Raw genomic sequence first — 14,499 nt, 5'->3', positions numbered from 1 at the left:
CGATTACTGATACGCGTACGCTGTGCAACTGCACAACTTGCACTGCAAACAAATGTGCTCTTGCCTGTGTCTGTGTGTGTGTTTGTTCCGTGATTAATGTTGGCGGCGTGTTAATTATTTCGTTTTCCCCAGCATGTGCGTATGTGCGATTCGGGTTGTTGTTGTGGTATTAATTAAATTAAATCGCGAGATACTGTTTGCCCACCGGGAAATGTTTGCAAACATTAGAATGGACGCCGTTTGGAGTGAGAGAGAAAGAGAGAGAGAGAGAGAGAAAGAGGAAAAAGTGAACAAAAAGACAGAACCCAAGTGCTGAGTGCATGTGTGTAAAATAAAGCGACGATTTAATTTCGCTTTTGAAAGGACCATCGGTATGGAGTAAAAGGAAAAAAAAACACCCCGAAAACGTTGGCATGCGGGCATGCGTTCATGTTTGTCGGTAAATAAACGCACGTCCGAAGCAATTAGATTGTTGGGCGTTGAAATATGTATTAGAAGTAGGCATTTGCATTGCTGTTCTTTTTGAAATCTGGGAAAAGTGTTGTTGGTATAATTGATGTAGTTGTTATTTATCTGACACTTGTGTGAAAATGGAACTAAATGGTAAAATCAGTTTTATGACAACAGTATAATTTAGATGATTTATTGAAGCGTGTTTTAAAGTAATTTACAATGTACGATGCAATGTACGTTCATCATACAGGTTTAAGGACTGTTAACAATACAATTGAATTAAATTCTTAAATTTATTATGTTGTAATTATATGAAATGTATTATTTTTGCTGTAAACTTATATTTTTATTATTTCTGTCAGAAATCGTTCTGTTTACTTTGCATTATGTTTGCGTGTGTTTTTCGAATTTATATTTATTTTTCAACTTAAAAGGGTTTAAATAAGTCCCAAAAAGGATTGAGGTTTTTCTTACAAGACAAAATAACTATCCTAAGTTGGATTGTGCAAACTGGAACTTAGAACAATTTCTCTTTAAGCTGAACCATGGCTGAAGTTCGATTAATATATCAGTCTTTGAAAGTAGGCTAGTGTACTTGTTAAATTGGTTATTGACGTCATAGTTATGCATAAGCATTGATTAACTAACTATCTGAATGCATGTGTTAAACAACTCGAAACTTTGCCTAAACGCTAAGAAAAGTGAAAGATTTTGCTGGAGTTTATAAAAGTATTGGTTTTTAGGATTAGGAGTCTCTTAATTATCACTTCACATCAAAAAATGGCATTTTTAATCCGCTATAATTTCAAAAATAATATTTTCCAAATAATGATCTATTATTTACCTAGATAGCAACGCTATTAAGTAAAAACAAGTGTCAATTCAATGGTTATAGAATTATAATAAAGTGGAAACATTTTGTTGTTGGATGTTGTTGTACAAAGTATATCAACTTTGAAGGGTTTTGAGCAAATAAGAACGTTTATTGTCGATTTGTTATTATCAACATAGTTTGGAATCAAATGTTAAGCGAATATTTGTTGCATTTTGGACTACCTGTAGCAGAAGAAAACCTTCAACTAAGGCACTTTTAGGTGATATTATTTATCATAATATTTGGCTGTAGTTTAAAAAGAAGCCATGGACACATTTTCTTTACCCATTTAATCGATGCATCAGATAAGAGCATCAGATCAGAGTTTTATAGGCAGAGTTTCGGCCGCTGCTACCACTGTATCAATTCCACAACAACACGCGCGCCAATCGAAATAGCGAATGCACTGGGCATCGGGAGCAAATAGGCCCACCCTCACCCAAGTGGATTTCATTCCGATGCATCGTTGCATCGTCAACAGTTTCGTCATCAGCGCTTCGGAATGCAACGCACGTACGAAACGTTTGCCGAAAATTTGTGCTAAATATTTCAACCCCAAAAGCCGGGCTCGTTCCGTTACGGGCTTGTGGACGTGGCGTTTTCTAGCCTCACGTGCACGCCTCACCCATCCACTGGATAGCGTCCACCTGTTCATATGTGTTCACATGGCTCGTTTTTTGTGTGTACCAGGCGGGTATGTTTTTCTTTCCCCAGCCTTACTCGGAAAATCACTTTTCCCAATGCAACACGATACATTCCGTAATGCATTTAGCCGTCGGAATCAGCACTGGTTCGGTATCATGTTCTATTGCTTCTGCGCTGGGACTGCATTTCCTTCTCCCGGGCTGGAGCTCCCAGGTTACCGGTTAAACGATTGACTAAATTTGAATATTTCAATTTAACTTTCTCGTTCCGCTCGGCAGGTCGGCACTACCCGATCGGCACGTAGTAACACAAAATGCGATCCAGGAATTCGGCTCTCCTACTGCTGGCGGTGTGCATCACACTGCAGCACTACGCCACGTTCCTGGGATCGGCAAGCGCCACACTAACCGGTCCACCCGTCCGCAACCGCATCAGCCGGGAGCGGGGCAACATACTGAAAAACATCACCGGCACGCAGGAGTACGAGAACCACATCGTTACCAGCCGGCTGGACGCATCCGAACCGGTGCGCATGATGTACCGTGGCATTCGCGAGGTGTACAATCGATTGCTCGGCCCGACGGGAATGCGGGACGAAGGTGTGTCACTGCAGGCGCGCGTACCACCGAACGTTCCGTTTCCTTGCGACGTGCGGGGATACAGAAGCTCGACGCCGCCGACCAGTGTGCATCGGTTGCGGCCGGGCGACTTCGATGTGGTGGCGGCCCTCGGGGACTCGCTGACCAGCGCGACGGGGGCCAACTCGCGCCAGTTCTGGGAGCTGCTGATCGACAACCGGGGCCTGTCGTGGTGCATTGGCGGTCAGGGCACGTGGAGGACGCATCTGACACTGCCCAACATACTGAAAGAGTTCAATCCACGGCTGTTTGGGTAAGTGGGGCTAGGTATTAAGGTATTGAATCATTTTATTTCCAAGATTTGTTGTATATCAGGTACTCATTTGCCGACTCGTACAATGTGCATCTGCCGTCACAGTTTAATGTGGCGGAGATTATAGCGACAACGAGCGACATGCCCTACAATGCGGCATCATTGGTGGAGCGTATGAAAGCTGATCCACGGTAAGAAGTCATTAAATTAAGAGAAATTGTAGTCAACTTCCAATGTATTTTCCTGCTGTCTGTACCTATCTTAAACCAGTGTCAATTGGCATAAGCATTGGAAGCTTCTGACGCTCATGATTGGAGGCAACGACTTCTGCTCGGACGTGTGCTATCAGACGAACGCTACCGAATGGATCAACCGCGATCAAGAGAAGTATCTCCTAACGACCCTGTACTACCTAAAAAAAGTGATGCCAAGGTAAAACGCAAAAGTTGCTCGATCGTTCCGAAAAAGGATTTTTACTTACATTCCGGTTCTTTTCCAGAACTTTGGTGAACCTGGTGCCATCGCCGTTAATAAATCTATCGTTCTCGATCGACAAAGTGCAAGCGCCGCTAACCTGTCAGTTTGTGCGTCCCATCGAATGCTCCTGTCTGTACGGTCCGAAGTACTCCGGCAATCGGAATCTCTACCGGCAGCTTGAGCGACGCTTCGTGAAGATAATGGAGCGGGTAAGCCATCGGCCCGAGTTCCACAGTGATGACTTTACGGTGGTCTATCAACCATTCTACCGAGACGCAAGCATCTTCCACCGGAGGGACGGCAAGCCGGATCTTTCCATTATGGCCATCGATTGTGTGCATCTCAGCCAGAAGGGGCACGCCGTTTCGGCGAACGGACTGTGGAACAACATGCTGGAGCCCACGCGCCACAAAACCACCGTACTGAAACAACTGTTTGAAGAGTTCCGGTGCCCAACTCCAGAAAACCCGTACATTAAGACGTACTACAATAGTTGATAATAAAATGTTCGAAGACTGGTTGATTGTTTCATTTGTAAGTAACTCTTGTTTTATTATAAAACATCGATCGCGATGCACTCTGTACACAATGTAAACAAAACGAACAACGTATTTTGGGTAGATGAGGTGCGTTGTGAAAGTGTTGTACTAAGCCTACGAGTTGATGGGTGGTGCGAATGAAGGCGAAGATGCTAGAACTGACTTAGATGACGGCACGCCCGGCAGCAACTGTGCTGGCTGCTGGGCGCTGGATGATACGATTTGTGGATGATCGTGTTTAGTGATGGTGCGGCACACCGTAGGTTGGGCGCGGCGGTCCGTACGAGGAGGATGGCGGACGGTAGGACGAGTACGAGTGGCTCGAGCTGTGCGACGGGCGATGATGGTGGCCGGACGAACCGAACGACGGCACACCGTACGAGGACGATGGGATGGCAACGAACGACGAACCGCCGTGCGATGAGCCGTGGGATGAGCCGTGCGATGAGCCAAGCGAGTAGGAACCGCTCGAGTGAGACGAGAAGGACGGTGCAGAGTAGTGGGAAGAGACGGCCGGGGCACCGTAGCTGGAGGAGAGCGAAGGTGCGCCGTACGAAGAGGATAGACCCGAGAAGGAAGAGGAAGAATGCGACGGTGCAGAGTAGTGAGAGGATACGGATGGTGCAGAGTAGTGAGATGATACGGAAGGTGCAGAGTAGTGAGATGAAACGGAAGGAGCAGAGTAGTGAGAAGATACAGATGGAGCAGAGTAGTGAGAGGATACAGATGGTGCAGAGTAGTGAGACGATACGGATGGTGCCGAGTAGGAAGAGTAAGACGAGCCTCCCGATGAGTAGCCGTGCGATGGCGTGAAGGAGGAGTGAGATGAGTAGGAAGGTGCCGAGTACGATGATGAGGATGAGTGAGACGAGTACGATGGGGCGGCGTACGACGAGTAAGATGGACCGTGGGCGGCCTTGTAGTACTCGGCGACCTGGATGCCTTGCTGAACGTGGCCCAGCTCAATGCCGGTGGTCTTGACGTGTCCGTGGCCCGAGTACGACGGTACACCGTAAACCGGGGACGGTGGTCCGTACGATCCCGACGGTGGTCCGTAAGCGGTCGACAGCGAGCCAGAGTAGCCGCCGCCGTGCGATCCAGAGTTCTCGTGCTCCAGCAGCGCCTCCTTCACCTTGTGCAGCAGGCTGTGGTCCACGTGCAGTCCCTCGGACGTTTGATGACCTGGGCTAACCGCGATGTAGCCGCCATCGTCGTATCCACCGCCACCACCACCACCACCATGACCGTGACCATGGCCGTATCCACCATGAACTGGTGGTTCAGCACACACGAGCGATGCACTAACGAGCATGAAAATCTGAAAAGACAGGAAAAAAAACAACGCGTTTATTAACGGACCGTTACAAACTATTGACACAGAAGTGGAGTCGCGAATAGCTGTTATTGCACAGAAAGTACAACCATTGCATAACCTGCCATAAATCTTCATTTCAGGAAAGGATCTCAAACCTGCGGACCGGAATAAACCGCTCCAAAAGAAGGTTAAGTGTCAGTGATGGTGGTAAACTCCCTCCTCTTTGCAGGATCCAACTGTACACGGTACCATTGATCGTTACATTAACGTACTTGCTCGAACTTATGGAAAGTGAAATCACGGCGCTAACCGGATTGCAAAACCCACGCTTCCACACCGAAAACCGGGCGTCATCCAATTCCCTATCTCGGCGAGTGAGCCAGGGTGGAGAACCCTCCGGTCATTTGCCGGTTGAACATTGCGCAACACGAATATTGAAGCCGGCAACTGGAAAGAAGGTGACCAACCAAACTCCTTTCTCCCGCCCGTTTTAAGTACCGAACGGTATACGGCTGTGAAGATGTTGGTACGAAAGTACTGCGTTTCAGTATGGTTCGCTTCTACAAAAACAGGATTAATCGCGATCAGATGAACAGCCCCAGTACATCGGTGCACAGGAAAGAAAGGTTACATTTTGATGTGTACTTGTTGTCATCATCATCATCATCATTATGGCGACTGTTTGACGATCACCGTAAGTACCGAAAATAACAGCTGATCACTTGATCTTTACCTTTCCCGGATGATTTTAACGATAACTGCCCAAAACTGTTTCAGTTTAACTACCAGCAGGTGAAAGGAAACCTAATTGAGCGTCGATTGTGATCCTCCTGGATTACTGGACACACTAGCATGACATAATCGCGTAGTTTTTTGTTATTGTTGGCCGTTTTCACTTTCGAAGAAAGTGCGACCGATTGCGATCAAGATTTCGCTGTGCGGTTTAGACCGTTCGGTTCCAGTGATGCAATGCAGCTATTCTGTGCAACAATGTAAGGGTGATGTGAATGGACAGTACGTATGGGTGGGATAACGGAAGATGCAGTTGCACTCGAGTGAGAGTTGTGAGTCTGTGGCTAGTTTGGAGTGGCTGGAAGCTGTGTACGGCTCATTAGTGGTCCGCTAAGTAGGCCTCTTGTAATGGGTTCGGTTACTTCCGCTGGAACCGAAGGAATGTTAAGAAGGTTTGTCAAGTATTCAAATGACATGAAAAGGAGTGGTTTGTGAGAGTGATGCACAAAGTAGTGAAGCGTCTTGGGAGGCACCGCTGAGGTAATTAGAGCTAGATAGTAATATCGGTTGAATTACTAACGAATTTTTCTTAAATATGTGACGATGTGTTTTGTTTTGTCAATGCAATTTCACACATATTGGTTTAATTTTTATATCAAATTTTAGTTTTAATGCAATCTTCGAATCTATAAGGAACATTCACATTCAGGAATTGCTCAGCAAGACAAAAGACAATTGCAATGTATAAAACATTTCAAATCATCATCGTCTTTGTATCGCTTTTGAAATAAAAAAGACGTCATAGAAGGAAAAGGAAATCCTTAAAATTGAGTAGGACGAGGGCAAGCTCTCTGTTTCCAACGAACATCGTGCTGTGTAGTAACGTAAAAAACACATTTTGAATCCAAACTAACGATAACATAAAAACAAACCAATTCAATGCGATTTGCACTCTTATTAAACTGCACACTGCTACGACCACTTGTCCTGAAGACATAAAGCAATACAGCATCGTACGCTGTATTGACATGGCTCTTGGTGTACGTAATTTGTGCCCTTCTTGTCTCTCTAGCGTACTGTCATTCAAGCTAATTGAATTGGCTTTTTTGTCGCCTTTCCGGAAGGAATGGGCAACCGTCTCAGCATACCGCCCCATTAGCTCAAGAGCTGCGAATTTGTTTCGTTTTTATGTGTGCTCGTGCTCGCAATCACGCTTCGATCAATTGATCACTTTCACTTTGAACGAGTAGAGTGTGTTGCGTTGTGTTTTTTGGAGATCGTTTTTTTTTACAAAGGTAGGGTTTTCCCAGTCGGAATCATCTATCCGGTATTGCAGCATCACAGTCATTGACCACCACCGATTTCGCAAAATCCAAAAGTATACCGCAGACGTTTGATTCCATCCCGAAAAAAACACACACACAAGATCCTTCAAACACGATTTCGTTCACACCGCGCTTCCGTTACATGATGCCGCTGCCGCACTTACCGCACTGAAACGATTCATTTTCTGTTTTTCTTGTATGCACACGTGTTTTAACGAAAGCAGCGAAAGGCACTGAGGGGTCTGCTTTTTTCTGGCAAGGTCGGGGCCCAAAGAAAGCCCAAAACCACACACACACACACACGAAACACAGATGAGGGACTGACTTGGCAGTTGGTTGTGCTGGCTGACACGGCACTGAGCTCACTGATGCTTTGCCGGTGGCGAACAATCTCTTTTATACGACCGAAAGCGCAAGTGATCTGTGTCGCGTCGTGGGGTGGAGATCCCGCGAAGAGGGTTTATCTCGTTGGCAGGCAGAGAAAGAGAGCGCAATCTCCTTCCAGTCCGGAAGGGTTGGGGCAAAAGTGATACAAGCGCCTGCCTCAATGCAGGCAGGGCCTTTCAAATTGGACGCGGGAGGAAGACCACAACAAGTACTTCTGAGGTAGCGGCTCAGTAGGACACAGCAGGCACAGCAGGGATTACGCACGGAGGATCGATCGAAAGTATGAGGAAAATTGTTCGAGGGGTTTTATTTTTGATGGAATAATGTTCATGTCACGTAACCGGTTTTCTGAAGCCTCTCCTATTTATTTGTTGAAAATTTGGAATACCTGTTGCGCTACTAAAATGTGGTTTTAATATCTCCGAAATCCAAAAAAAAAAAACTCTTCTGGTGTGGAATTCGTTCCCGCAAGTGCTCGACAATCCTGTACGTTCGATTGCGCAACGTACACAGGACAAGGCACTGGGATGGCCTATGCTATGCCTCGGGAAAAGCCATTGTGAATGGTGTGTGTTTGTATATGTTCGTATGTGCCGACATTTCCAACCGATGATGACCACCCGCGAAAGGTCTGTCATTTTCCGAAACCTTCGCGTACCGGGAGATGGATGGATGGCCGTGCCGCTGATGTTCACACAGTAGTTGGACGAGTTATTTACGGTACGATCGCATTGATATGGGATGCGTAATTGACATTTACGGGTTAGCAGTTGTGGAGCGTTGCTGTCGGTGTCGTTTTGGAGTTTTGAGCCAATTGGACAGGCGTTTTGTGTGGCAGGTTGTATGTGTTGTAAAAGGGAAAGGGATTGGTATTTTGCATGCGTTTTGTGATTTGCTTGTCGCTTTATGTTTTCTCGATTTAAATGACCTTTGTTAATGAGCAGCGACAACAGGAGTGGATACTACCGTGTACGTTTTGGGTGAAACTAACCAAACTGGGGATGAATTACAAATCTCTCTCTTTTCATTTTAATCGGTTGACCCTCCATGTTCGTACATTTAATGTGTAGAAAGATGATTATGTATGAGCTCTGAAATGTTTCATCTTTTGGGTTAGGTATTGGTGAATACATTTAAGTTGTTAGTTTGATTTGAGGACATAGTACAGTCTACTTCCGAGATACGCTTTTTATACATTCCCGAGGCATCCGCGTAACTCCAATATCCGCGTGAGATGAATTTTCCGTTTTGTATCCGAATCTTAGGTGCATACTGTACTTTTTTGATTCAATTTAGTATTTTTATACGTCAAATAAAATGTGTATTACACATTTCGTTCAGAAAATTTTATTTTTTATAACATTAAGGCGATTTAATTTTTTTTGCGTAAAAGCAAATCATTTTGCATTTGATAATTGTTGGAGGAATTTGCACAGATTTGAAACTGTCAAATTTTGATAACCACGTATCTCTGAATTCACGTAACTCGGAAACAGGCTGTAATTCAAAAGTTTGTATCAGATAAAAAACAAAATTAAATCCAGATTAGCTTTAAAATTTCAACCCCTGGAGATGTTATGACTTTTTACATTTGTTGCGCCAAATTATTGATGAAATTGAAATGGTTATTCCAAATATAAAACCTTAGAAAATTTCAGTAATTTTGTTGGCTAATTTTGGTTGAAACTACGTACATTAAGACTTATGTCTGGTTATTTAATTTCACTTTTTTGTTAATTTTTTTTTTATTTTTATTACATGATTTTCGAAACCAGGATATTCCGTCTTCTTAATAAGTTACAGTTACAATCATAACAACCATAACAACCCAGCCTTAAATATTTAGGAAATGTTTGGTTGTATGTACAAAAGTCGAGTATGAAGAATTGTAGTCGATAGAAGCACTCCTATCAAGGCGAGACATGGTTTGAGTCCGGTCTTACTACTGATAACGTGACGCCTTACTTCATAATTAATAAATCTACCTGTCCAACAGCCTAGCATGATGTATGATAAGGTCGACATCGCCCAAAGAAAAAATCTTTAAAATTTATTAGAGTAAAAGATTTCTTATGATGACTTAACTTAATTGAAAGAAGAGGAAGCCGTACTACCTTTTCTCTGTTTCGAGAAATTATTCACAGATAATAACCTTTTACCATGCTTGGTCCAGCAAGGTGTATTTTAGGTAAACATTATTCAACTAGCTTAATTGTTAAAGAACTGGAAAAATACTCCAAACTTACATCCGAACGATCTATTTAGTGATCTTCCCACCCAACAATGGCTAATTATACATGCACACGCTCCTTTCTCGTCTGAATTACGAAACGCGTGCATTCTTCATGGCCCTAACGGCTGTAATCAGAACACATTCGAACAGATACGAACATTATGCAAGCCACTCCCGACCGTAGATGATCACTGAGCACGAGCGAGTTACATTATCCCGCCCGAGGAGAAGCAAAACACCATCACCGCTGGACCGAGGACATGGAAGAAACCGTACACACATCCATCATACCTGTCCCAACGTTACAACAAAACCTTTTTTTCTGACCAGCGAGAGGGACAACTGCCATTGCGTGGAACCTTTGTCTCCGACGTCTCGTTAACGTCGCGTGTGCGTTTCTGCCATTTGAAAGTGATCTCACGGCAGGTCGTGGACGCTTGACCCCAGCCGAAATATATCGATCAAAATAAAACGGCCAAACTGGATCAGTTGGCGCACGCGGTTGGAAGGAAACGCTTCGACCGTGGTTGCATCCGATCCGCTAGCCCGCAAACACATTTGTGACACGTTCGGTTACATGGCGGAAGTTGTTCGGGCGATTGGGGGAAATGTTTCTTCCTCTCGAGAGAGAGAGTGTGTGTGGAGGCTATTGCGTAGTCTTCATGCGGCAGCAGGTTTCAACGTTTTGGGGAATGTTGTCATCGAGCTCAAAACTGCATGATTGTGCGGTGGTCCACAATATGTTTGATTGCCGAAAATGTGGTAAAATTATGTACGCTTTTTGTATGGGCTCTCGCGTCTAGGAGCGAATATTTGATGGACTACCGAGGAGAAACCTCACCGATTGCATAAGAGCCACGCCGGTGAAAGAAGAAATGTGCCCGTGCCCTAGTGGCCCCCTCGAATAGGTGGCCGAAGTTGACGAAGATAAAGTGAAGGGAACGTTTTCGGAATCGTTCCAGCTGTTGGACGATCGCTTCGGAACCGAACCTTTCCTGGAGTAGCTCCCGGTCTCCTCCATCTCCTAACCTATTGGATATTCCACCAGTCCGATGTTCTTTCACGCGCATTTTGAACGCATAGACGGCGCGGAACTGTAATCTGTTCGATCGGTTCGAGCGCAACCGAAAGGTCGATTGAATTTGCTGACTTCTCGCGCGAACAAGAGTGCAAGTAATAAGTTGTGATAAACTCATAATGCCGACACCACCCTGGACGGGAGGACCATTATGCAATTTCGGGAGAAGGTAACGGAAGGTTTGGGTGGAACAACAAAACCGAAAGCTGTTTGACCGGAGTTCTGAGGGAAGAAGGAAGCGGCTGAACCGCAACAAGTTGAATAAGATGTTTTACCTGAAATTGAACACGATAAGCATGGGACTTCCCGTAACATTCTCCTGTTTGATTTGTCATTAAACCATTAACCCATTCAAGCAATTCGCATAGGCTTTCGCAATTGTTTAATTAAGTTCCGTCGTTGTTGCGGCAGTAAATCAGCAAACCATGTGGCAGCATCAAAAAGAAGGCTGCAAGAAGCACTTTTTTGGGTAAGGTTAAGGAAGAGCGAAAGACAGCAAATGTTAGAAATAAAACAAACAGATACGCTTTCGCTAGACGATCAAACGTTTGGGGGCCAATAAAATGCACATGTGGGGTTTACGTGATCGGTCGCGATCGTACAATTTGTAGAGGCTGTGGGGTGGTGATGGTTTTGTTGTTGTTGTTGTATTCACTGATGTACTTTCATTTTCATTTCCAGTGTGCAGGATCAGGGTGGATGGGAGTGAAAATGTAGACATAATGAATGAATGTACATGTCGCCGGCGTGGTTAAGTTATTTGATGCTTACCGCCATTAAGATGTCTTTTGCCAAACCAAGGAGTCCTATTCAGTTTCTTTAATTAAGTTATTCCAATATTCGGCTGTTTATTTTTTAAAGCGATTTGTACGTTTTAAATGTCGGTTATTTGAAAGTATCTTTTAAAATTGTATTTTTTTATTCCATTAATTATGTTTTTTCTTTACAAAAGCCATAGTTTTTACGTTATTTTCCCGCAACAAACTGTTTGTAATTAAAATGATTTACTATAATTTAAGTCTTGTTCAAGATATGTTCATATTCAGATAAGGCTGCACGAAAACTTCCATCAAGCAAACAAGGAAATGTGTATGAGGTAAGTATTCAAATAGCGTAAGTGTGCAAAAAAAATGCTCGCAGCGTGATAAAAGCTTAGTTTTCCGCCCGTTGCATATCACGCCTTTCTCATTAGCATTAATTTTGTGATAACTATTAACACACTTTGCCAGCTTCCCGCGCTACAAACGCCAGCGACGTTGAGACAGTTTGCATTTCTTAATATGGAGAACTCATGAAATGTGCAACATTATTATCGCAACAAAGAAAGTTCCCTTTATCTGCTTTATGTAATTGTGCAATCACACAGCTGTCGCGAAAACCGATGTGAGAGAGGGAGCGAGAGAGAGAAACGGAGGGACGAAGGTTGTAAAAATGCTGTCCCAAAAACGGCCGCACACTGAGACGAAAATAAAATGGAGCAAAAAGTTGATACGATTTCGGTTTTTTTTTTTGCCGATTGCATGTGGAGCTTTCTGCGTGATGCAATGCCCGGCATGACAACTGACGGGCGGAACGGTTCAAAACGTTGTCCGGATGATGCGAGTGATGCACCACGGCTTCACGCCGGTGCTGCAGCGGCAAAGAAAGGCCACGAAATAAATAAATCCAATCTATCCGAAACACCTTGCAGTGCACCGATGCAGCACGGGATAAAGTGGCACAGCCTTTCTTCATATTGCTGCTGGCTTAAGCAGTGCTATTTCCGTTTTTTTATTTTTTCGCAACATAATTGCATAATTATGCATTTCGTTCCGGGCGTCGAGCATTGTGGCGAAGAATGGTTGCGCGGCGGTAATGAAATGAAAAATAAAATCGCACATTTTTCAGCTCGCGAAATGATTTGGATTTTTGCTTTTCCGTTTGTTTTTTTTTTATTATTCGTGCATGTTTATGGCCGCGTGTAAGTACTGGCAGTTGGGGTAATTCGTGTCGCACTACTTCACGCCTGCTTCCATTTAGTTACTCATTAGGTAAGGCTCCACAGAGCAGAAGCAATCGTTTTTATGTCTTGTGTGTTAGTACACGTGAAGTGTTCCATTAGGGAAGCTGCTTCTGCCGTCGCGGGCCGTTCGCCAGCGATGCGGTTAATTTTTGTCACCGCGCTAAAAGCTGCCGCCGCAAGTGAGCAAATTGAGTGGGTTAAATTTTCTTCCCCGGGTGTTGGTGCGCTTATTTGGGTTGCTTTAGTGAAATGGTTCATTGTTAGCACCTGCATGGCAGGTGGAACGAATTATGCAACTGGAAGACACCAATCGTTTGCTGTGGGTTAGCAATGGTGATTGAGGGTAGGCTAGTTGGTAGGATTTACTATCTACGGTCGATTGAGGTTATCACATCGTTAATTGAAGCTTAAAGAGCTGCTATAATGCAATAAATTAAGAGCTGTAAAGGCAGAAATTCATTACTCAAGTATGAAAAAAAGATATATTCATCTTCATAAATATAGTTGTTAAACGAATCGTGTTATTTGAAGACGAAGAACGTTCAAATGTTAATAGAAGAATGACCTGGGTTTCATGCAATATGCTTAAATTAATAAAATAAAATATTTGGACTGATTTTGGAGATTTTGATTTATATAAAATTACATTACTGTTGCTTTTTTAATGTTTTTAATTTTATTTTCATCCCTATCTTAGTGACTTTAATTTAGAATTCACAAGAAAAGTGGAGCAAATATAACCAAACCAATATGGTTTTTAACTTCAACATTCGCTGATGTGTAGGCAGAATATGAGATACATTGAAATTATATTTAATTATTGTGTGGATTGAGGCACGATTAAGCTAAAAAAATCATATGTTTAATTCATGTAATAATGTAAATAATAAATAATAATTATAGTTACACCGGTAAATAAAAACCGACTATGACTTAATTTATAACATGAGTTTCAGGATTAAAAAAAAAGAAAACAATGAAAAGTTAATCCTATTGGAAACGAATACGATAGCTAATGACATTAATTAGAGTGTTTATCTATGCTTTTCTTGCATTGATATAGACTCATAAATGCCACGAGTAAGTCATTAATAAAATTTCCACAAAACTATAGTTTCATGTACCTACAAAAACACGATGCCATCTACCTTGATGCCCTTGAAATGTGAAAAATGGTTTCCCAAATGTTTAAGCTGTACCCCCCCAAAATCATAAACTAATAAACATGTTTTAACACCTTCACTCAGCCCTCATGTGCTCAACCTTTCCCGCTGAGCTTACATGCTGCTTACGAATGTTGTCCATCTCTAATAGGCTTACATCCAACCTCGTGTTCGAGAAGGACGAGAAGTGTTCAGCCTTTCCCTCAATTCATGCTTCAATCAATCACATCTAATTAATAAAAATATCCAACAAGCTAACGATCACTTCACATGCACAAGCTGTAATGGGATGAAACATCCCAGCCTTATGAGCTGCAGCTCTTACGCAATGCAAAATGCACCGAACGAACGGCCCTAAAGGTTGATTAATAGCTGCAGCTTCATC

At 43.4% G+C, this 14,499-nt stretch overlaps 2 protein-coding genes across 2 annotated transcripts in view; one reads left to right on the top strand and one right to left on the bottom strand.

Annotated features, from left to right (window-relative positions):
- The window catches only part of LOC120959253 (phospholipase B1, membrane-associated-like), a 4,462-nt gene extending 618 nt beyond the window's left edge, over positions 1–3,844 (top strand). Inside the window, exons 2-5 of the mRNA XM_040382516.2 lie at positions 2,251–2,863; positions 2,926–3,054; positions 3,134–3,295; positions 3,363–3,844. Of these exons, the coding sequence (XP_040238450.2) occupies positions 2,286–2,863; positions 2,926–3,054; positions 3,134–3,295; positions 3,363–3,837 (1,344 nt within the window). The 5' untranslated portion in view covers positions 2,251–2,285 and the 3' untranslated portion in view covers positions 3,838–3,844. The remainder of the gene's footprint in view (positions 1–2,250; positions 2,864–2,925; positions 3,055–3,133; positions 3,296–3,362) is intronic.
- Positions 3,845–3,859: 15 nt separating this feature from the next.
- LOC120959255 (prisilkin-39-like) lies at positions 3,860–7,633 on the bottom strand. Its single transcript, XM_040382517.2, has 2 exons — positions 7,416–7,633; positions 3,860–5,197 (listed from the first exon to the last, which is right to left on the bottom strand). The coding sequence occupies exons 1-2, from the start codon at positions 7,431–7,433 to the stop codon at positions 4,118–4,120; spliced, it is 1,098 nt and encodes a 365-aa protein (XP_040238451.2). The 5' UTR covers positions 7,434–7,633; the 3' UTR covers positions 3,860–4,117.
- Positions 7,634–14,499: the final 6,866 nt, after the last annotated feature.

This window comes from Anopheles coluzzii, chromosome 3 (assembly GCF_943734685.1).
Source record: "Anopheles coluzzii chromosome 3, AcolN3, whole genome shotgun sequence".
NCBI lineage: Eukaryota > Metazoa > Arthropoda > Insecta > Diptera > Culicidae > Anopheles > Anopheles coluzzii.
Note: the sequence above shows the minus strand (reverse complement) of the source record. Positions and strands in the feature narration are given on the sequence as shown.